The sequence below is a fragment of the Carcharodon carcharias genome, chromosome 22 (assembly GCF_017639515.1).
Source record: "Carcharodon carcharias isolate sCarCar2 chromosome 22, sCarCar2.pri, whole genome shotgun sequence".
NCBI lineage: Eukaryota > Metazoa > Chordata > Chondrichthyes > Lamniformes > Lamnidae > Carcharodon > Carcharodon carcharias.
Genome location: NC_054488.1, coordinates 52845576 through 52870750, shown reverse-complemented (window position 1 = coordinate 52870750; position 25175 = coordinate 52845576). Strand labels below are relative to the sequence as shown.

At 41.8% G+C, this 25175-nt stretch overlaps 1 protein-coding gene and 1 pseudogene across 1 annotated transcript in view; one reads left to right on the top strand and one right to left on the bottom strand.

Annotated features, from left to right (window-relative positions):
- Positions 1-25175, top strand: part of tmem235b (transmembrane protein 235b) — a 42473-nt gene that overhangs the window by 3746 nt on the left and 13552 nt on the right. The window contains exons 2-3 of the mRNA XM_041216842.1: positions 20200-20280; positions 25019-25156. Coding sequence (XP_041072776.1) covers positions 20200-20280; positions 25019-25156 — 219 coding nt within the window. The remainder of the gene's footprint in view (positions 1-20199; positions 20281-25018; positions 25157-25175) is intronic.
- On the bottom strand, positions 19242-19596 carry LOC121293645 (annotated as a pseudogene).

Sequence of the window (25175 nt, the reverse complement as noted above, 5' to 3'; positions counted from 1 at the left end):
AAACCAGGCTGTTCACAATCTTGCTGTTCTAATTTTTCCTGAGCTGCGTTTCTGACTTCCAGTTCCTTTTGTCAATTCCACGTTCAGCTACTCCAATGCTTTCCTGGCTGGCTTTCTATTCACCAAGTTCCATAAATTTCTGCTCATCCATAAATCTATTTTACTCCAAACCAAGTCCTGCTCATCCATCGCCCTTTGTCCTTGCTGACCTACATTGGTCCCTGTCCACCAATTCCTTGCTTTAAAAATTCTCACTCACATTCAAATCCTTCAATGGGCAAACACAACCCCGATCTCTGTAACCTCCTATAGCCCTACAATGTTGCAAAAGCTCTGTATTCCTCCAACTCTGGCCTTTCGAGCATTGCTAAATCCCTTCCCCCTGTCATTGGTTGTTATGCCTTCTGCTGTCCAGACCCTAAGCTGTAGAATTCTGGCCGTAAACCTCTCCACCTCTGTGTCTTGCTTTAAAATGGTTTGAGTCAAGGAATTATTAAAATGCAATCTGAAAATAATACAATTAACTGATGGTGATATTCTCCCCATTAACTTGAGGAAGGAGAGTTTATCATGGCTAACAGAACCTCTAAGTCACCTGAGTACACAATGCACTGATATTGCCTGAATCACACCACTTGCTCCTATATTCTGCAGTTAAAGGGCAGAATCTGACTAGTTTGAAGTGAAGGCATCAGAATTCATTTGGTTCCATCAAGAAAAGCCAATACAAGGCACAGCTGCAGTGTTTGAGAGAGGTAGGTAATGTGTAGGAGTCTAATCTAGTATTTATGCAAAGAATGTGTTAAATCAGACTTAACTGAACCTCTTATCTTGTAAGACGTTGTCATTTCTGTCCTATCTTGCTCACTGCATTATTTCAGTTCTAATATGCTAATACTATTGCAGAACACAGTAGCCAATTTAATCATGCCTACTGTAAAAAATTTCATTTTTGACCAGTGCAATTGATAATCACAAATAGCAAACAGTGAAAAATATATTGAGCAGCAGAAAGATCAAAGCACGAATGGCCAGGTTCACTGATGTCGGCAGATTATAGTCACTCTGTGAGGGAGAATAGGAAACTCTTGACATCTGTGAAGGGTAATCAAAAATAGCAGATCTAATTGTCAAGGGAGTTACGTACCATCATACTCATTATAAGGAAGGATTCCAATTGAAAGAAAAGTGTCAATTATGGGTCTAGGTCATGATTTCCTCTCGGTCTGGATGATTATCTAACCTATCAGCAGATTGTTTGATTTAAAATGATCTTGCATTACCATATTTTATTACAAGGTTTAGATCTTGCCTTAGAATGTTCTCTTGGTTATAGTTGGGGTATTTGGGCACTCCCATTAGTGGCCTGATCATCTTGTGTTCAAAATGTTCTTGTATTACCCAATATCTAATACAATACTGGAGTATACCAATATGACTACCAGATGATCAGAATTGGATTTTCTGCACATGTCCTTATATGCAATTTTGCAATTTTTTCAACAGCAAACTAACAATTGGTGAGACAAATTGGACATGAATCGGCAAGCTGATTTATTTCACAAAGCAAATGAATATAAACTAAATACAAAGCAATTTCCACTCAATTGACTTTTCTCTGAAAATATGGAGAAAAATAGCAAACCACATGCCCTATCCATTTGCACCAATTTGGTTGTTTGTGGCATTTACTTTTCTTTCAGGGTACTTTGAACTGCAAAGCCTGACTGGGGCATTTTTAGCCTCCAGCTCTAGGCTACATAGGCCTTGCTTAAGATCCTCCTGCCCATACAGAGCCTTGTGTCCCAGCTAAGTGGATGGCTGAGACGAGATTAAAAAACCTAAAAAAAAAATTAAGGGAGAAAAAGGAAAGCTAGTGATTGACCTGAATACTGAAATTTACGGTTTTAGCAGTTTCTAAGCAGTTAGTTTTATACAAACTTTGGTTTTTTTATCACCATTTTTAAATTCATTCTTGGGATATGGGTGTTGCTGGCAAGGCCAGTATTTATTGCCCATGTCCAATTGCCATTGAGAAGGTGGTGGTGATACACATTCCTGACCCAGCAACAACAGAGGAATAGGAATATATGTCCACGTCAGGATGCGGAGTTTGGATAGTGTTTCCATGTTCCTGCTACCTTTGTCCTTCTTGGTGAGCATTGTGAGAGCTGCTGTAGGAGAAGCCTTGGCATGAGTTGCTGCAGTGCAGCCACTGTGCTGGTGGCAGAGGAACTGAAGGTTTAAGTGAATTTGGAGTCAATCAAGCAGGCTGTTTTGTTCGGGATGGTGTTGAGCTGCTTGAGTGTTGTGGGAGCGGCACTCATCCAGGCAATTGGAGAGTATTCCATCACATTCCTGACTTGTGCTTTGGTGGTGGAAAGGCTTTGGGGAATCAGGAGATAAGGTATTTATCACAGAATTCTCAGCCTTTGACCTGCTCTTGTAGCTACCAATCATAAAAACATGAAAAAAGGAGCAGGAGTAGACCAGTCTGCCTTTAAAACCTGCTCTGCCATTCAATAAGATCGTGGCTGATCTGATTGTGGCCTTGACCCCATTTTTCTGCCTGCCCTCCATAATCCTCAATTTCCTTGTAATTCAAAAATCTGTCTTACTCAGCCGTTGAATATATTCAATGACGCAACCCCCACTGATCTCTGGGGAAGAGAATTCCAGAGACTAATGATCCTCTGAGAGAAGAAATTCCTCCTAATCTCCGTCTTAAATTGGAGACCCCTTAATTTTAAACTGTGCCCCCTAGTTCTAGATTCCCTCAGGAGGGGGAACATCCTCTCAGCATCTACTCTGTCAAGCCCTTTCAGAATTCTAAATGTTTCCTTCTTCTAAACTCCAATGAGTATTGGCCCAACCTACTCAACCTTTTTTCATAAGATAACCCTGTCATTCCAGGAACCAACCTAGTGAACCTTCTCTAAACTGATCTCCCAATGCAAGTATATTCCTCAAGTAAGGAGACTAAAACTGTACACTAAAACAGTACTGTAGCTGTCATCCCACCAATGCCCTGTACAATTGTAGCAATATTTTTATACTCTACTTTTATACTCTAATCCCCTTGTAATAAAGGCCAACATTCCATTTACCTTACTAAATTACTTGCTGTACCTGCATGCTAACTTTTTGTGATTCATCTACAAGGACACCCAGATCCCTCTGTACTGCAACATTGTGCAGTCTCTTCAATTAAGTAATATTATTCTTTTCTATACTTCCTGCTAAAATGGACAACCTCACATTTTCCTATGTTATATTCGACCTGGCAATAGTTTTGTCCATTCACTTAACCTTTCTACATCCCTTTGCAGGCTCTTTATCCTCCTCAAAACTTGCTTTCCTATCTTTGCATTGTCAACAAATTTGGCTTGAATACAGACAGTCCCTTCATCCAAGTTATGAATATAGATTGTAAATAGTTGAGGCCCTAGCACTGAACTTGTGGCACTCCATTAGTTGCCAAGTTGAAAATGACCCATTTATCCTTTTAGTTAGCCAATCCTCTATCCATGCTAATATATCACCTCCCAACACCATGATCTTTCTTACCTTGCGCAACATTTTGTGTGGCGTCTTTTAAATGCCTTTTGGAAATCCAAATACTCCACATCTACTCATTCCCCATTATCTACTCTGCTTGTTACATCCTCAAAGAACTAATAAATTTGTCAAACATGATTTCCCTTTCACAAAACCATGCTGATTCTGGCTGATTGCATTATGATTTTCTAAATATCCTGCTACTACCTCCTTAATAACAGATTCTAACATTTTCTCAATGACAGATATTAGGCTAATTGGCCTCTAGTTTCCTACTTTCTGTCCCCCTCCTTCCTTGAATAGGGGTGTTGCAAATATCTAGTTCATAATTCATATATTTTAGAATATGAATTTTAGCTTTAGAAATTAAAGTTTTAACTGTAGAAAATGATGCATATGATTGAAAAAGTGATAAGCAATCCTGAAGCAAATAAACTCAAAGCTTGTTTGAATTGTATTACACTTAAAAGCTTGGGGATGTTTACTTATGAGGGCAGTGATAGCAATTCTGGGAAACAGGATCATAAAACTCCATTAGAGATAGAAATTATTCATATGGTTTCCTAGAATCAAGGAAATCTTTGGAATTAAAAGGTGGTTAATTTATATTTCTACCTGGGAATAGGGCATGCATGCAATGTTGTATGGAGATAATGATTCAGGATGGAGCCTTGGTTAGGAAGTTCTTTGATTTGTGTGTGAGAGAAATAGGCAGTTCAGTTTCAGTTTGGGAACAGAGAGGCAGTTGTAGCTATGGCAAAGATTACACCTCACTGGATTGTGAGAGCCAACAGGAGGTGTTGGTTAGATAGGCTTGCATTTCAAGCAGGGAAAATACTAGCTTCAGTGTTCACTGTGGATGGTGGGTGGGGTTCTATTTCAGTTTGGATTTCGTGAGGGAAAAGCAGCTGGAAAATTTGCCTAGTTGGAATAAATCTACAATGGTCCTTACAGAGCCTTGTAGGACAAAGCACTCAGCAGAGTTAGCTTGAGGAACTGTGGGAAGGCAGTTGGGTTTCTGCCAGCAACCCGAACTAGGATCTAAGACATTCACAGTCGTGAGTTCGGTAAAGGAAAAGGTGGAAGATTGCCTAGCCAAACTCTAGTAGAAGGACTCCCAGAGAATCTTATCTTACTGGAATATGACAAATTCAAGTAAATTCTGGAGGGCTATGTCATACCGCTTGGCTTGGTCATAGGAACAGTGACTGTTCCTTCAAGGTTTTGAAGGATAAGGGAACTCTTGGAGGAAGTAAAAGTAAAATTGAGTTTATAGCATAAGTCTTCATAAACTACAGTATTGAGTTAGTAGTGCTTACTTGTTTAAATTGTTTATATACAGTAAAGTTTGTTTCTGTATAAAAACATGAAATCTTGTGGTATAATTCTGTCAGTTAATTACTGGGTGTTTGGTTTTCTTCTTTAAATGTGAATGGTCCCTGACAGGATCATAACAAAATTGGGGACTGTCAAGAAATCTGAACTTACATCTTCCAGAGAGAAGGTTGGGAGCTCCAAGTCCCAGTAGACCTTGGGAGTTCCGCGCAGGCTGGGAGCTGGGCAGACCATGCGCACTTCAGCAGTTTTGTGATTCCTAAGGCCAAGGATGGGCCCAGTGTGCTTGTGCAAAAAGAAACGGCTCAAAAACTTGGTCAGGTGACCTGGGACCGGAGTGCCATAGTCAAAAAGAATCCCAGGCAGGGCACAGGCAGAGGTTCCAAAGGGGGAGGGCAAGGGAGAGATCCCAGTTAAGAAGAAAGATGCAAAGAAAGAGGCTTCAAGCCAAAAAAGGGCTGTGGTTGGCAGACTTTAAATGATGAAGGCTCAGGAGAGGCCCTAGAAATCGAAAGGGGCTCAGGAGAGTCCCTGGCAATTGAAGAGTGGTCAGAAGCATCCCTGGCAATTGAAGGGGGCTCAGGAGGAGCTCTGGTGATTGGTGGTACCCCTTTGGAACAGTAGTATTTTGCTCAGTGTGGCCAAAGAGCTGGAGCTGTGCTTATGAGTTAGTATTTGAGTGCAAACACAGGAATCCAGGGGACCAGAGTCTTGGGAGACTTGACGAAACCCTGCGAAATCAGATATCATTGAGGCCGCCCTAGTTGGAGCAACCTTTGGAAAGAATTCCAAGGTGAGATTGTTGAAGGCGAAGGCTACGATCCTTCATGAGACAGACTCTCAATGTTTACTGACATCTGGGTGGGTTGCTGAGAAATCTGTGGACTCTGTCTTGGTTGCGTTTACTAATAAGTGTGCAACATGGTGTGTTTGATCGCAGTTTGCCTGTTAATTTGCATGTACCTCATATTAACCCTGAATGTTAGAATATGAGATAGATATTGTGGATTGTTTCAGCTCTCTGACCTTGTATAGGAAAGTAGATTTTTTTGTTTGTTAGAAACCCATGGAATCTTGTGGTTTTTTATTCTCGTAGCAAGTGACTTGAATCTCAAACATTGTCTACTTTAAACACAATGTTATTGGTCTCTAACTGGGCCTTACCAAAAACTTGGGGGTCTGCTCCAGGATCATAACAGGGATCATCTGGGATCCTAACAGAGCTGTTGCATTTGTGGTTTTCCAATCCACTGGTACCTTTCCAGAATCTAGGGAATTTTGAAAGATTACAACCAATGTAGCTGAAATTTCTGCAGCCACTTTTTTTTTAAGACCCTAGGATGCAAGCCATCAGGTCCAGGGGACTTGTCAGCCTTTAGTTCCATTAGCTTTTCCAATACGTTTACTCTAGTGATAGTGATTGTTTTAATTTTTTCTCTCCCTTACTAAAAGAAACTGACAAAACACAGCCAAAAAGCACAAAATGATCAATTCTCACAGGGACAAAATGTACAAAATTCAAAGAGCTAAAATGTCATTCACCCATTTTGGCACGGATCTGATATTGTTGGCTTTAATAAAAGGATAGGTACATTTTGTAATTTTGAAATCTCTTTGCTTGAATGGGATTTGTAATTAAGGTGCCTAGAGACTGAAGTAGGGCAGACTGCAATAAGCTCTATCAGTCAGATTCATTAATCTACAAAGTGTTACAATTTTAGGTTTTTACAGAATTATTTTCTCTCTGGTTCTGCAATAGTTCCAACAATTGTTCATTGTCTCCATGGTTCCCCAAGAGCTGCACTTTTATGTAATATGCCCTTGCACAGTGCTGTGAGCTGAAGGGTTAACAATTGCCTTTACTTAGTGGTCTATAGACTGAATTAAATATAGTCCCATGCTGCAATATCCCACTCCCTTAGGAATGGTAGAACTTTCATTCAGATCTGATTTCAAGGGCTAAACAACTAATGCATTTATTTATAGCCAAACAGAAACATGAAGTTAGCTGAATATTAATGCTATAATATAAATTGAGGAAAGTCTGTACTGGGTCCATTACCATTAGTAAGCACTCCTTTCTAAATAATTACCAGCATCTTGATTACTAGCAACATTGATTCATTCAAGTGTTTAATTTTCTTGTGCTGCTTTCATTTATTCGGGCAAAGTAACATAATAGAATACATCGAGCAGTGTCTCCCAGGTAAGGAGCAACACATGAACCTTCTATTTATTCAAACAGAACTAATAAATAAAAGCAACCTTCTGTTTTTAACCCCTTAATTCCTCTGAAGTAAAGATTATCAGATTATTTAATGTTATATCATAGACAAATGCTACATAACAATTGTGTCTGTGCAAATACACAATTTAAAGCCACCAATCCAATCAGCAAGAAAATAACATTTTTATTTGTGAATGCCCAAATACCCCATTTCTGATCAAAGGGAACAAAGCAATTTAAAATTTGTGATTTGAACAAATTAGTGAAATATAATATAATATACCAGGAAATGCATGAAAATTCAATGACATTATAATCTCATACTTTAAGTCCCTGACTGTTTGTTTCTTTTGAAAATTGATTAGCATTGATAGAATTTTTCAAATTCTTCGGGTGATTTCTTTTCAGTGTAATTTTTAAAATACACTACAGTAAACACAATGTATGTTTATTAAATCTCAAATGGTTTGAAGACAGAAACATTCACTCTTTCAGTTTTCAAAACAGGTTTGCAGGTTAATCTCACAGGAACATAGTACTGCATGCTATGTATTAAATTTGTACATAATTGTGCACATGATGATGACCAGTACCGAACAACATTATAGTGCAATATCAGCTAAATGATATACATGTTTACTTTAAAATCTAGTCCAGTAACAAAATACTCCTGTATACCTGTTCAATAGGCTATTAGTCAAAAATTGCTCAGTTAAACACAGCTCTTTATAATGAAATATAAGGATTCATATTTAGGCTTTGGATTCATAATGTGTCCCAAAATTTGGATAGTTAACCATCCATGATCCAGTAAGAACTCAGTCATTGGTACACTTTTGTCCGATTGGTGAAGCATAGTTATTTCTTTAACATACTGTTGTCTTTTTTGGCATCAAGCAAACATGTATATGCCTGATATTCTTTAATAATAAAAACTCCATAATTGATGGCCACTTAATTATTTTGAAAAATGGAGTGCAAGTGATTCTGAAACAGTATCAATGAATTTGTGCAGAGTTGGCAACAATATTGGATCATGTCATGACTTGTTCCCCCAAAGCACTATGCCCAGATATGTATTGTGCCGCTGGTAACCATATGGCCTGCTCCCAATACAACAGACCAGGCGTGAAGTCTGCAGTGTTCGCACAGTTCTGCATTTGGTACCTTTTGAATGCATCCATCCAAGATTCCAGAAGTCACAATGACATGATATTGTCATGTTACCATGGTGCCTCTGTTGCCTGGCATTTCATTACTTTTCCAAAGCACTCCATGGCCTTGCCCCCCCTCAACCTCTGTAACCTCCTCCAGCCTTACATCCCTTTGAGATCTCTGTTTTCTTACAATCTGGCCTATTGCACATCCCTGATTCTAATCGCTGCACCAGTGGCAGCTGTAACTTCTCCTTTACTCCTTTAAGACACTCCTTAAACCAACTCGTTAACCAAGTTTTTGGCCATTTATCCTATATCTCTTTTTATGTGGCTCTGTGTCAAATTTTGTTTGACAACACTCCTGTGAACACCTGTACATTTTACTATGCTAATGGTGCTATATAAATGAAACTTGTTGTTAATGTGCAGATCAGAAAGTCACTAGTATTACTCTGCAATAGTATTCTCACTATAAACCCCATATCTGAAGTGCTGTGCTTTGTTCTGGTGACATTCTGGTGAGATGCTTTGAAATGGGACATTTACTACAGAGCTGATTCTATTTCAGATTCACTCTGAAGCACAACTCCCTGCTTAATCAGACTTTATTTCACCTATCCTATTGCAATAGTATTTTACTTTCCAAGGACAATAACCCACATCTGTCATAAAAGTTGACAGGCCTGGTTTTGTGCTTCTGGTGAAGTAAGAAGATTTCCATAATACAATAGTTTTAAGAATTGATACTTTTTATGTTTGACTAAAATGCAAAGCCTCAAAAATTAAAACCAGTAACTACAGTCTAACTGTCTACTTATTGTAGACCACTTGTTGAAATGAGTTTGCGCCCAAGCACACATTGGCAGCTTGCCAGTATCCTCCTCCTCTTTCAGGGGCCATGTCCTAAGAGGGCTTTGGTGACCATGGATTTCCATTGGATTGGTCCATGATTATGCTTGGCAAAGTACTGCAGTGGTTTGCCATTGCCTTCTGCAATATGGTTGACCAAGAAACACTCCTGCTCTTACTATTTGCCATCAGACATACTGGAAGGATTTGCAGGCTGATAAACAACCTGTTTAGTCACATTAGGAACACACCTTCCATGGCCATCAAGTAAAGTAGGACGTGAACCCAGAGCTTCTGGCCCAGAGATAGAGACGCTACCCACTGCACCACAAGATCTTTGCAAGTATCACGTGACTCAAGTTAGAGTAATTAATTCTAGAATGTGGCATGGATGGTTTCAGCTCTGGGTTAATGATTCTGGAGTCATACTGGCAAGAAAAAAGATCTTAAATTGCTCACAATGATTTTGGTGTCTCACAGGAAGAAAGGTAGAATAGAGCCATCAAGAAAGAGTTTTAAATAATTCAAGAGGCCGTTTTTGCATTTCTGGAGAAGATGGTTTGATGGAAAGCAGATTGAAAGTTTTTAATGTTGGAGTTTAATGTTAATTTTCTGTCCCTAAGAATTCTCATATTCTACTCTTTTTTTATATTCTTTGAGTGTGAAACAACATTCTTTTTGAGTTAAAAACAAAAAACAAAACTGCGGATGCTGGAAATCCAAAATAAAAACAGAATTACCTGGAAAAACTCAGCAGGTCTGGCAGCATCGGCGGAGAAGAAAAGAGTTGACGTTTCGAGTCCTCATGACCCTTCGACAGAACTAGGCAAATCCCAGGAAGGGGTGAAATATAAGCTGGTTTAAGGTGGTGGGGGGGTGGGGTTGGGTGGGGGCAGAGAAGTGGAGGGGGGTGGTGTGGTTGTAGGCAAAAGCAATGATAGAAGCAGATCATCAAAAGATGTCACAGACAGCAGAACAAAAGAACACATAGGTGTCGAAGTTGGTGATATTATCTAAACGAATGTGCTAATTAAGAATGGATGGTAGGGCACTCAAGGTATAGCTCTAGTGGGGGTGGGGGGAGCATGAAAATTTAAAAATGTTTTAAAATAATGGAAATAGGTGGGGAAAAAGAAAAATCTATATAATTTATTGGAAAAAAACAAAAGGAAGGGGGAAGAAACAGAAAGGGGGTGGGGATGGAGGGGGGAGGTCAAGACCTAAAGTTGTTGAATTCAATATTCAGTCCGGAAGGCTGTAAAGTGCCTAGTTGGAAGATGAGGTGTTGTTCCTCCAGTTAGCATTTGACTTCACTGGAACAATGCAGCAAGCCAAGGACAGACATGTGGGCAAGAGAGCAGGGTGGAGTGTTGAAATGGCAAGCGACAGAGAGGTTTGGGTCATTCTTGCGGACAGACCGCAGGTGTTCTGCAAAGCGGTCGCCCAGTTTACGTTTGGTCTCTCCAATGTAGAGGAGACTGCATTGGGAGCAACGAATGCAGTAGACTAAGTTGGGGGAAATGCAAGTGAAATGTTGCTTCACTTGAAAGGAGTGTTTGGGCCCTTGGACAGTGAGGAGAGAGGAAGTGAAGGGGCAGGTGTTACATCTTTTGCGCGGGCATGGGGTGGTGCCAAAGGTGGGGGCTGGGGAGTAGGGGGTGATGGAGGAATGGACCAGGGTGTCCCTGAGGGAGCGATCCCTACGGAATGCCGACAGTGGGGGTGAAGGGAAGATGTGTTTGGTAGTGGCATCATGCTGGAGTTGGCGGAAATGGCGGAGGATGAACCTTTGAATGCAGAGGCTGGTGGGGTGATAAGTGAGGACAAGGGGGACCCTATCATGTTTCTGGGAGGAGGAGAAGGCGTGAGGGCGGATGCGCGGGAGATGGGCCGGACATGGTTGAGGGCCCTGTCAACGACTGTGGGTGGAAAACCTCGGTTAAGGAAGAAGGAGGACATGTCAGAGGAACTGTTTTTGAAGGTAGCATCATTGGAACAGATGCGACGGAGGCAAAAGAACTGAATGGGATGGAGTCCTTACAGGAAGCGGGGTGTGAGGAGCTGTAGTCAAGGTAGCTATGTGAGTCGGTAGGCTTGTAATGAATATTGGTGGACAGTCTATCACCAGAGATTGAGACAGCGAGGTCAAGGAAGGGAAGTGTCAGAGATGGACCACGTGAAAATGATGGAGGGGTGGAGATTGGAAGCAAAATTAATAAATTTTTCCAAGCCCTGACGGGAGCACGAAGCAGCACCGAAGTAATCATCGATGTACTGGAGAAAGAGTTGTGGAAGGGGGCCGGAGTAGGACTGGAACAAGGAATGTTGTTTATACGCCTTTCATCTTTCTTGAATTTCCCTGCAGCATACGCCAATCCCAGCTCAAGGCTGGGCAGGCCGCCTATTCTCAGGCCTCAACCAATATATGTTAATACTGCATGGCCACCAGGAAGTGCAAGATTAAGTCCCAGACTTACAAGCAAAGTCTCTATGGGGTCTGTCTGGTTCCATGATAACATATCTGGAGACAGAAGTTAGGGATCAAATCAATTGTCTATGGCAGACTTTTCTAATCCAATACCTGAGCTTTGCACTGATATTTTACACTGGTTGTCTGTGGGTTTTCACTGGTTAGAGTCCAGCTGTAACCCTTTGGAGTCTGGATACCCTTTATCGCTGCAATTGCAATTAGATGCAGCCTGTCAGCTCGCATGCCTCACCAAGTTTATCCAGTTGATTTGTACTCACCAGCGAGGCTCCCAGTTTCAATATCCAGTCTCTGGTGAATTAACTGATCTTAGGGAATAAGGCTATAGGCTAATTTGGGCTTCAGCATTCTCGAGAGAAGATCAGCTAGATTTCCTTATTCTAGTTACCCTTGCTGGTAGTGAATGTATGTGGATGTTAGGATGTGAACAGGATTGGGCTTGGAGATGATGTCCTACAGTCAAATTTCCCCTCTACACTCTCTACCTAATTTCACATACGAATATACTGAGATACTACACAGTGGGCCATTGAAGAAATGTCCCCCAACAAGGTGTCATAGCCTTCATGTGAGGAAAGGAGCGGAGGGGAGAAAATTAGAAAAACATATATTAATTTATACCATTTTCTATTTATTATCCCTGTAATTTTACAAGGTTAAAAACAGTGTTTTTAAATGTGGATCACATCATTTTCTGTTACGTTGTCTCTGTTTTCTGAGATTTTATTAAACACAGCTTTCTTTTTTCTCGGAGGTTTACTGAGATGAAAAATGATTAAATATTTTATGGCTTAATTTATTTCTTAGAAGTTCGCCTCAAGGTGCCATACAAAATGCTTTTGTTACCAAGTCCCATGAGGCAGAATACCACAAACAAACAAATTTTGAACAAGACGCTTATTCTGACAGCATTTAACCTTAATCGAATATTTTGGTAACTCTTGTGTTTGTCTGATAAATTACATGTACAAGTCTCAAACTTTCACAGGAATATAACTTAAAATTTAAAGCAAAAAATATGTTGCAAATGCGACAAAGCATACTGACATGATGATAAAGACTACAATGATAAAAAAAGATTCATTTAAATCAGACATCATTAATGTCTTTAATATCAACAAGAAGTAATTTATGATATCTTAGAATTTATTCCCTCTTGTTGAGCCAGTGACACTGGAATGACTGTCTCATTGGTCTGCCTTGTTGTAATTTAATGTAACTGTAATTGGTCAGATGTCATTACAATATCTCAATATTGAAGTTCCACCTCCCCCACTCCACCCACCCCTTAAGCAGACAGGAAGGATTCAGGTTTGGGTCGGAGTTCAGACTGTTCAATTAGCTGATCTATTAATTGAGGGCAGCAGGGACGCTACATTCTGTCTTAGCAGTTGCACAAAGAATTGACTAGGATCCCCTTTCTCAGCACAGCCCGGTAAGCCTGCTTTAAGTATATGGGCATGGATGTCAATTGAAGAAAGTTAGCTGAGGCACTGGAGGGTGGCTGAGGGGATGCAATTGCCAGAAGAATGAGGAGAACATTAAAATATTCATACCCTTGAGATTGGACATCTACCCATTGATGCTGTACATAGGGACAGAAGTAAACCACTCATCCCCTTAGTCTGTTCTGTCATGCAGTTAGATCATGGCTGATTTGTAGCTCGAATCCATTTACCCACCTTTGTTTCACATCCATTGATACCCATTACTGTGCTGCCACACCATAAATTCTGGAGTCAGCTCATTTAAATGATTACTGGCAATTCAGTCAGTTAAACCCTTTGGGCAGAATGTTAGGTCCCATGGGTGGGTATGTGCCCGACCTGATCAGCTATAAAATAGCGTGTGATATTTTGGCCTATTAAGCAGTTAATTAATTAACTGCTGTTTTTTTTTTTTTTGCTGCCCCTCTAACCTTACATTGGCCAGGCGGCCTTTTCATTTTTGAGGAAATCTCATCCACGGGCGGGATGATGTTTCCAACATTAATTTTAAAAATAAATGTTTTGACAGAATTTTTATTATGTCTACGTTCATGTGAGTCCTACGTGGGGACATTTTTTTTTTTTGTCACATTTTCCGCATCTTTATTTAAGGGTTTTATATTCTTCAGCTTCCCTGAGGCAGCTCTCTGCCTTCAGGGAGCTCTCACTGCGCGCTCCCCTGCGCATGCGCAGACTTCGGCGCTCGCCCCCCCACCCCGCCCAAGCCCGGCAGCGCCCCGAGCTTCTCAAAACAAAAACAGAATTACCTGGAAAAACTCAGCAGGTCTGGCAGCATCGGCGGAGAAGAAAAGAGTTGACATTTCGAGTCCTCATGACCCTTCGACAGAACTTGAGTTCGAGTCCAAGAAAGAGTTGAAATATAAGCTGGTTTAAGGTGTGTGTGTGGGGGGCGGAGAGATAGAGAGAGAGAGAGGTGGAGGGGGGGTGTGGTTGTAGGGATGAACAAGCAGTGATAGAAGCAGATCATCAAAAGATGTCAATGACAATAGTACAATAGAACACATAGGTGTTAAAGTTAAAGTTGGTGATATTATCTAAACGAATGTGCTAATTAAGAATGGATGGTAGGGCACTCAAGGTATAGCTCTAGTGGGGTTTTTTTATATAATGGAAATAGGTGGGAAAAGGAAAATCTTTATAATTTATTGGAAAAAAAAAAGGAAGGGGGAAACAGAAAGGGGGTGGGGATGGGGGAGGGAGCTCACGACCTAAAGTTGTTGAATTCAATATTCAGTCCGGAAGGCTGTAAAGTCCCTAGTCGGAAGATGAGGTGTTGTTCCTCCAGTTTGCGTTGGGCTTCACTGGAACAATGCAACAAGCCAAGGACAGACATGTGGGCAAGAGAGCAGGGTGGAGTGTTAAAATGGCAAGCGACAGGGAGGTTTGGGTCATTCTTGCGGACAGACCGCAGGTGTTCTGCAAAGCGGTCGCCCAGTTTACGTTTGGTCTCTCCAATGTAGAGGAGACCACATTGGGAGCAACGAATGCAGTAGACTAAGTTGGGGGAAATGCAAGTGAAATGCTGCTTCACTTGAAAGGAGTGTTTGGGTCCTTGGACGGTGAGGAGAGAGGAAGTGAAGGGGCAGGTGTTGCATCTTTTGCGTGGGCATGGGGTTGTGCCATAGGAGGGGGTTGAGGAGTAGGGGGTGATGGAGGAGTGGACCAGGGTGTCCCGGAGGGAGCGATCCCTACGGAATGCCGATAAGGGGGGTGAAGGGAAGATGTGTTTGGTGGTGGCATCATGCTGGAGTTGGTGGAAATGGCGGAGGATGATCCTTTGAATGCGGAGGCTGGTGGGGTGATAAGTGAGGACAAGGGGGACCCTATCATGTTTCTGGGACGGCCCTTAGCTTCTTCCTTGAACAGAGGCCCGAACAATCCCCATCCACCACTACTCTCCTCCGTCTGGCTGAACTTGTTCTCACGCTGAACAATTTCTCCTTCAACTCCTCTCACTTCCTCCAAATAAAAGGTGTGGCTATGGGTACCCACATGGGCCCCAGCTATGCCTGTCTCTTTATGGGGTATGTGGAACATTCCTTGTTGCAGTCCTACTCCGGCCCCCTTCCACAACTCTTTCTCCGGTACATCGATGATTACTTCGGTGCCGCTTCATGCTCTCGTCGGGACTTGGAAAAATTTATTAATTTTGCTTCCAATCTCCACCCCTCCATCATTTTCACGTGGTCCATCTCTGACACTTCCCTTCCCTTCCTTGACCTCTCTGTCTCAATCTCTGGTGATAGACTGTCCACCAATATCCATTACAAACCCACCGACTCCCACAGCTATCTCGACTACAGCTCCTCACACCCCGCTTCCTGGAAGGACTCCATCCCATTCTCTCAGTTCCTTCGCCTCCATCGCATCTGTTCCGATGATGCTACATTCAAAAACAGTTCCTCTGACATGTCCTCCTTCTTCCTTAACCGAGGTTTTCCACCCACGGTCGTTGACAGGGCCCTCAACCGTGTCCGGCCCATCTCCCGCGCATCCGCCCTCACGCCTTCTCCTCCCTCCCAGAAACATGATAGGGTCCCCCTTGTCCTCAATTATCACCCCACCAGCCTCCGCATTCAAAGGATCATCCTCCGCCATTTCCGCCAACTCCAGCATGATGCCACCACCAAACACATCTTCCCTTCACCCCCCCCTTATCGGCATTCCGTAGGGATCGCTCCCTCCGGGACACCCTGGTCCACTCCTCCATCACCCCCTACTCCTCAACCCCCTCCTATGGCACCACCCCATGCCCACGCAAAAGATGCAACACCTGCCCCTTCACTTCCTCTCTCCTCACCGTCCAAGGACCCAAACACTCCTTTCAAGTGAAGCAGCATTTCACTTGCATTTCCCCCAACTTAGTCTACTGCATTCGTTGCTCCCAATGTGGTCTCCTCTACATTGGAGAGACCAAACGTAAACTGGGCGACCGCTTTGCAGAACACCTGCGGTCTGTCCACAAGAATGACCCAAACCTCCCTGTCGCTTGCCATTTTAACACTCCACCCTGCTCTCTTGCCCACAGGTCTGTCCTTGGCTTGCTGCATTGTTCCAGTGAAGCCCAACGCAAACTGGAGGAACAACACCTCATCTTCCGACTAGGGACTTTACAGCCTTCCGGACTGAATATTGAATTCAACAACTTTAGGTCGTGAGCTCCCTCCCCCATCCCCACCCCCTTTCTGTTTCCCCCTTCCTTTTTTTTTCCAATAAATTATAAAGATTTTCCTTTTCCCACCTATTTCCATTATATTAAAAAAAAACCCCCACTAGAGCTATACCTTAAGTGCCCTACCATCCATTCTTAATTAGCACATTCGTTTAGATAATATCACCAACTTTAACTTTAACACCTATGTGTTCTATTGTACTATTGTCGTTGACATCTTTTGATGATCTGCTTCTATCACTGCTTGTTTGTCCCTACAACCACACCCCCCACCCCTCCACCTCTCTCTCTCCGCCCCCCACACACACACCTTAAACCAGCTTATATTTCAACTCTTTCTTGGATTCGAACTCAAGTTCTGTCGAAGGGTCACGAGGACTCGAAACGGCAACTCTTTTCTTCTCCGCCGATGCTGCCAGACCTGCTGAGTTTTTCCAGGTAATTCTGTTTTTGTTTTGGATTTCCAGCATCCGCAGTTTTTTTGTTTTTATCCCCGAGCTTCTCAGCCTGCCTGGCTGATAATTGGCCAGCCAGCGTGAAATCGCGATCAGGGGCCAATCACAGGTGGCGGAACGTTTCCCGCGCCTGCCCACCGAACAACCAGAGAAACCCGCCCCATGTGACATGGCAATAATGTGCCCCGAGGGACTTGGAAATTACGAGTAAAGCCAAGAGCGGCAGTGGGCTGGGTGAAATAACAAATAAACGTGTGTAGACAGGTTCACCGTTGGGTAGCTGCACTGAAGGGTCGCGTGTGTCTTTGTGTTCCTTTTTAAACCACATCTTCAAGTTGGAGGTCCGAGAGCAAGCACAAAAAACAGTGAGGTTATTGTAAAAAGGCAGAGAAGAAAAGCGCGCAATTTAAAAAGGATCAGACGCTCCTGCATGCGGTGCAGCAAAGGTCAGAATGATTGCTTGATGTCGTGGCAAGAAATCGCAGAAAACTATCTTGTGTGGCGTGCAGAGGAATGGATCTCTACCAAGAACTTTAGACTAGTTACGGATAAAGTTGAATATCCTGACAAGGGCAGAGAAGGTAACACACAGGCTGTCATCCTTCTTCTCTACACTGTTCACTCTAGAATATCCTGACAAGGGCAGAGAAGGTAACACACAGTCTGTTATCCTTTTTCTCTACACTGTTCACTCTGGAATATCCTGACAAGGGCAGAGAAGGTAACACACAGGCTGTTATCCTTTTTCTCTACACTGTTCACTCTAGAATATCCTGACAAGGGCAGAGTAGGTAACACACAGGCTGTCATCCATCTTTTCTAAAATTACTAACTACGTAAGTAACTGTCATACTGGTGCTGTGGTTAAAGGTCATTAACTTGGGACTGTGCAGTACATGTCACTATTTCCCTTAACAGCCCTTAGTTTTGTATAGTACGTTAGCCCTTCCTTTTATTTTAATGGGCTGAAACCAGCAGATCTCTTCGACTAGCTGTCTGATATGATGTGGGAGACATCTCACAATTGTCGGCCTTTCCTTTAATTCCTTTGATCTTACAGGCAAAACTTGACCACAATGCATATGAAAGGCAGAGGAACAGAGACTTGGAAAAACAGACCAAAGAGTTGCTAAGGAGTCATTCAATTTTACCCGTGGAAGATGGAGAGATTGTTGGGATATTGCAGGTTTACAGGTGCAGTTACTTACAAAGTCACCACGGCTTCCCTGTGAAGCAGCATGCAGCCAGGGATTTCTCATCCTTCTCTGTCTCCTTGAGCCCAAGGAGGATAAGTTCACCCATTCTTATGCCCTTGTTTCCTGCAGATCTATCACAGCAATGAATGTATGATGATAAAGAGGAAGATGATGAAAAGAAGCAGAAGGAAAGGAAATAACCCCTCATGAACTATGATGATGATGATGATGACAGGAGTCTCTGGAGCAAGATTTGGCTCTATGTTCCTGACGACAGAGGGAGTGAATATTGTTATGATCCTTGTATAGACTGATAACTTTTTTAAAAATAAGAGATTTGAATTCCCAGTGACTGACTCAAAGGATCACATGACAAGATTTTGCATTTTAAGACTTTTACTGTAACAAACAAACTAAAATTAACATTGACTAAACATTATTTAGTAGGAAACTAATACACTAAACTACAGGAAAGGTATTCCCCCATTTACTTCCTAACAGGACCGAAAACCCCACGTCGCTTTTATACATTACACCGTACTCCCACAGAATTGTAGACTTTATGGGAACCAGTCCAAAGTTACTCCCAGCTTCCAACAGGCAAGCTTCTGCCCATTTTGCTGAGTCATAATGTCTAGTGTCCATCAAAAGTAATTTCCCTCCATCCCCTGAGAATCCATGAACTGAATTCCAGCCCTCCAGCAACTCCTTCTGGTCACACCAGGAATTTTCCAGTGTCCTTAAATCTCCACAAGTCCTGTCTCCTTGACCAGAGAATGAGCTCCCACCAGCGTCTTGTTTGGTAGCTAACAAACATTCTCTTCCTCTGCAGTTTACAGCAGTTGCTGGCTTCCTGTTTGTGTGTGTCTCTCTCTCTCTCTCTGGGACTCTCTCTCCCTCTGTCTTTCTTTCCAGGATCTCTGAGTCAGTAAACCTGGCAGTAGTCAGGCCAGCTGCCTTTTCCTTTGTCTCCAGCAGTTAAAGATTGGCAGTTTGCTTTCAATAGGGCTTTACCTGGACCCCTGTCCCCATGACAACCAGGTCACATGAGCTTACTGCCAGGCAGAACTAATAGGTTACATTCCCCTCTCTACCACTCCCTTTTATCTTGAATTAAAGGAGACAATTTAAAACATAACATATCAAAAAATCACATTCATAACAATGTTTAAGGTGCTAGATTAGGGTGTTAAGCAAGCAGACTGCTTTGTCCTGGATGGTGTTGAGTTTCTTGAGTGTTGTTGCATTTATTTTACAATAGCCATTTTCCTTCATTATTTACATTTCATGTTCCCATTAGAACCGGGAGAGGAAATCTATGGGTCGGAGTGTTTCTGTTTCATGGAAGTCATGCATGATGTGTGTCTTCTGCACTTTAATAGTTTCCTCAAGATCCATTTTACCCTTAATCACCAGCAAGTCATAACTTGGGGATCGTGATATGGGTGTTTATCATGAACATTTCCCATACTTTACTCCATGTTTCACTGTGATATTCAGGTAGAATTTCTGCATGGCCTTGAGCACCTCCCGGTACCAGACCCATAAAGCCCCCACGCCCGCGCTTGGCTTTGCTCTGGTTCCGGGACAGAAGAGGCTTCACCACCTTGACTGAACCCATCAGGTGGGTGCTGCCAGCCACTGCTGCCATCTTCACCTGAGCTGGGGGATGTCGTAGTCGCACCCAACTAAGCAAGTGGAGGGTATTCCATCCTGACCTGTGCCTTGTAGGCATTTTAGAGACCTTGTGGAGTCAGGAGGTGAGCCACTTGCTGCAGAATACCCAGTCTCTGACTTGTTCAAGTAACATCAGCATTTATGGGCTGCTCCAGTTTCTAGTCATGGACAATTTCCAGGATAACAATGGTAAGGGATTTTAATGATGATGGTGGCATTCCATAGGGGTCTTGGTTAGACTCTGTCTTGTTGGGGATGATCATTGTTTGGTACTTGTTGTTGAACAAGTGTTATTTGCCACAGATCAGTCCAGGGCTTTTGTGACACTGCATCTTGCAAAGTTGTGTTGTATCAGGCTGCCTGTAAATCACATTCCTCCCCCCCCCCCGCCCCATATTATCAGTCCCCTAATTTTATAGTTTAAACTTTTATAAAACTAAAAATTAAACTGGTACAAGAAATTATTAATGTGCATTAAATTGATATGAAGGTGTTACATTCACTACTATTTACTACAAATGTTTAAAGCATATTTGGGGTCTTATGTATAAAATATTATGTCTCATTTTATTTTCAGGTAAAAATGCTTGCATTGCTTTAATAGACCCCTTTGGGGAAGAGAGTCAGGATGTACCTGAATCACAACGTCACTTACTGTGTAAGTCGCAGTATAAACTGTGAGTCCCAGTATTTTCTGTGTATCTGCTAGTATTTAATGTGTGAGCCCGTGTATCTTTTTTCCTGTAAATGCCAGCAATTTCTGTGTTTGCCTCAGTATCTTCTGTGAGAATCGTACATTCAGGAAAGATTTTTGGTAAAGGGCTGATGAAATTGTGGAGCAGATTACCAGCAGATGTGACGGAACAAAAACTCAGGGCAATTTTTTTTTTAGACAAGATAAATTTCTACTAGGAAATAGTTCCACAATCATAGTAAGAGAAGTGATGAGACATTTAAGGTTAGGTGAGATGGATCATGTGATCTGCTCAAAATACGACAGTGTTTTTATGTTTGCAGAAATTTGCATTGGTACCACTCACTTCCTGAAAGTAACCCATTTAACCAAACCCTCCATCTGTTTGATGGGAGAGGTGAGGGGAAAACAATTAAAGAGTAAGACATGGAAAGAGGGAGATTGTGAGGTTAACAATTTGTGCAGCAAAAGAGAGGTGTGGGAAAGAGAAATGAAGATTGAAAGAGGGACAGATTCTTGGGTATTGTGGCAAAATGGGAAAAGAGACAGAACAAGCGACAGAGAAAGACGAAGAACTTTTACAGGAGCCAGTCCAACCATAAATTTCCCCTCTGAAGATAAATATTCCAGTCAACATAGCTGATCTGATCAATTCGCTCCCTTCTCCTACAGGAACAATCAGAGCTGCAAACTCCTACCCCTCCAGCCCAATAAGTGCAGGTTCTTCTGGCTGCAAAATAAGTCATGGTCATTCTGACCTTACACACAACAATTTGGAAAATGGCAAAGAAATGTCAGTTGGAGACAGCCAAGCCACCTTATTCCAAGCACAGTTATGCACAACACCAGATAAAACAGCTTACATTAAATGGAATCTATACACACACATATCTCAAAGAGCTAACCATATTACAGGACAGCAGACAAAGGCTGGCAGAGTTCCATCCGAAATAATCTTTCCCCAAATCGCTACTGCATTAAGGTCTTGCATTCCCAGAGGAGCCTACGAAAGGCTCATTCTGGAGGATGGGCCCTGTTACTGAAAGCAAATGAACAGAGGAAAAGAAAAAGGCAGCCCTGCTTCAGAACTCCCTTGGATTTCTTCCTTTCAGAAGTGCACCAGCCTCTCCAAGTCATCCTGGTGTGTTTTCTTCCCACTCCAGTGGTGTACAAACTCCAGACAGCCTTTCCAGGGAAGGTTGTCCAATCCCCACAGATCATGAATTTAAGCTTAAAAGTTACACTGACCTACAAAAGACCCAGTAGAAGTGTGATAGACAACAGGGTAGAGAATACGTCATGTAAACTCCTTCCACTTTTAACCAGATAACGAAGCAAATGAGACAGCCAAAATAGTTAACTTAAAGTTATTCTTGATAGGCTAGAAGGGAATCATGCTCCCCTATACTGTGGGTTGCTGTTGACCCAGGCTACCATCACCCCTCAGCCTTGCCCCAGTTCCTTGCTGGCTGGGTTGCCCTCTGGGTCGTCTGATATTGTGCCAGACCCATAGCTGACGAGCTGCAGTGGGGCAAGCTCCTATTTGGGGCCTGCAGTTTTTCAACATCATTGCAATCCTGCCCCTCAAAACAGATGGAGTCCTATGTCAGTGGGATTTGGTGGCTTCCTGAGAGTTAAAATCTTATCAAGTACATTATCAGCAAGCACACTTTACCTGTTACTACAATTGGCTAACAGAAGAGAGAATATGTACAGTTAAACATTAATATCGGCAGGTTCACTATTACAAATGAATGTGCCAAACTTACCAAGATAGGCATCAGGAACCAGCAAAAATAGGTTCTGTGACTGAAGTGACCATCTTATTAATAATCAATTATAAATTACACTTTCCCCTGATTTCATTCTTTAAACACGGCTTGTATTGCCTGGAATAAAGAAGATTAAAGGATGATTTGAGGTTTTTTAGGGTTTTGAAAGAAATTGGTAATATTCCCTACCTGCTGGTGGGGGAGCCAGGGTTAGAAGACATAACCTTACAATCAGAACCAGGCTATGCGGGAGGGGAGTTGGGGAAATGCCTTCTCCGTGCAAAGGGTAGTGGAAGTGTGGAACTTTATCCCACAAAAGCAGTATGTGGTAGCTCGATAAATAATTTTGAATCAGGAATTGATAGTTCTTTACCAGCCAAGGTATTAAGGGACATGCAACCTAGGCTGGTGGATGGAGTTAGGATACAGATTAACCATGATCTCATTGAATGGCTTTCAGAGCTGAGTGGCTGAATGGCCTATTCCCATTTCTATGTTCCTTTTTGTTTACCTTCCTCATTGGATTAAAATCACAGAGGGTGATTGTTGTAAAGCTAATTTCTTACTATGTGAAGCCAATGCTTTGCCACATTCCTGTTTTCTGAATTTGACAATCTCTTCAACCTTCAACAATCGATGGCATCCCAAGGTCAGTTGGACTTCTAAGAGCTGAGATTGAATAACCTTTCAGTTCCAGATTAGAATCAGAACAAATGTCATGCAGGACACCTGTGTTCAGGGATCCATACTGGTTCACAGACACTCCTGAAAAGTGTTTAAAGATATTGACTGGACACGACAGCCTTGTGGTGCAGTCATTGCTGAGTATCTGACTGCATATTTCTTGGTGATGAATGAAAAATCAATGGGAAAATCAGCACAGACTATTCTTTTGTACTATATTGTAGCAGACTCTAGAGCCATCTGAAGGGATGCCTGTTAGATCAAGTACCATATAATTTAAATTCAAAACTTTTATATATTTCAAGAGGATTGCTACTGTTTGCTCCTTGAGGAGAAAGTCTAGGGATTGGGATTGGAGCAAAATTAAGATGTCAGTGCAAACAATTGTTGGCAGTCAATTAAAATAAGGGCAATAAGTTGATATCACGGACATTGACACTTCACTACGATATGATGACTACATTTTGTAAAATCAATTGTTTTGCTGTAGTTTTACGCATCTACTTGTACATCAACTGTTGTTTTTGATCCTAAATGATAAAATTAGATGTTTCAAACTCACCCACAAAATTATTAGACCGTTGTTATATGTCCATAATGTAAACAAGATTGGCAATTTCTGTCGCAATTTTCTGATTTTCTACCTCCTGTTCATAGAATTCATCAAATCAAATATCAGAAAATCTGATCCCTGCTCCATGTGTTTTAAAGGACATTTGTAGTGAGCAATTTCCCCCACAGATTTCCTCTTTGAATCCACTTCTCTAGGGGTAGCTTATTTCTGTTGCCTAAACAGTTCCTAGAGTCATATCAAATATTTAACTTGGATGAAACTACAACAACTTCAGATGAAAGGTCAGAATCAGCTTCTACAAAGACGCTCATTTCATTAGTTTTTCTAACTCTACTGAGAGTATTGAGGAGGCCTGGACATAACTAAACAGCAGCCAAATCAAAAACACAGTATGGAGAAGCTGCAGATGATCCACACCAGCATTCTGGCATATTTACTCATATAGACACTAGGGCTGTGTCGGGAGTAAAATTCCTGCTGTGTGATTGTTGTTAAACTACAACTGAAAGGCTTGGATGCAGAAAAACCTCAATATTATCAAAATTCAACTTCCTACTTGTATGTCCTGAGAATATAATAATGAGACAAAAAATCATTCTGGTTCTTGCACAGACCAGGGGGTAAATCTGAGAGCTTCCACCTGCTTTGTTATCAAAGCACATTAAGCCATTGATTTATCAATTTTGGCTGGTTTTAGGATGATGTCTCTGATAAAATGGCGCTGCTTTTTCCCCTTTCCAGCATTTTCTGTTTTTTATTTTTTAGAATTTTGAGGGTAGATATTCTTGTCACCATTGTCACTTCGTGTGTGTGAACCAAATTCTCCTCAACCTTATTTTAATACAAGCATTAGCCCATTTAATTTAAGTGTCCAGGCATGATGTTCTTTACAAGTCTCCCTTTTCATCGTCTGATCTCCATTAGGTAGCACCCTACAGTGGCACAGCTCAGATTAGCAACTTGGAGTTCAACTTCCCGTCCTAGCACATCCCTAATATCCTGCAAATTGCAGCTCTGATATTCTACAGCAACAAGTTACCATCAAACATCATAGAAATAGGCCAAATCTGAATCAGTAAGTAACATTATATATAAATATGTGCATGATGTACATACCTTTTTTATTGGGTAGCGCATCTGTGCAAAACAAAATTCAATTTTGATTTTTAGAATAATACTTCATTTCTCAGCAACTTATTTTGTGCTGCTCATGTACTTTGCATTGAAATAAGAGCATATTTTTTCAAGTATTATTTGAAATCACCAGTCAACAGTCAGTTGAGGTACATGTTTTGTACATCTCATCTTGATTTCACAACATTTAAAAATTATTATGCCACATGCACTGAAGATATTTAATTCAATCATGTTCTTCAGTTACAATCCCTTTCTCCTCCTAGTTGGGACAATCTCAATCCATCTTAACTCATATGATAAAGAAATCAGCCAGGAAAAGTATAGGAACAAGACGCAGTGCATAAATGAAATCTAACCAGACTCTGAGAGCACTGGATTCCATCAGAGGTAGACTTCATGTACTACTTATTGTGTCAGACTTATAAGCTGTATTTATAGCTCCACTTCTGTTTGATAATTGGTGCTTTGGCACATGTCATAAGTTGACTTAATGGAGCAACTAATTGGCATCTTACAAGCATCTCTCTCTTTTCAGTTATGCAGAAGGTGTTTGTCATTTTGCTCCCTCTGAGTCTGGTTCTCCTGGTGCTTGGAGGTATCTGTGGACTAGTCAGCTCTTTGGCTAATGGTCTCTACATGTTGCTGTTCACTGGTTCCTACTTTCTGGTTGGAGGTAAGATTTCTTAATGTCT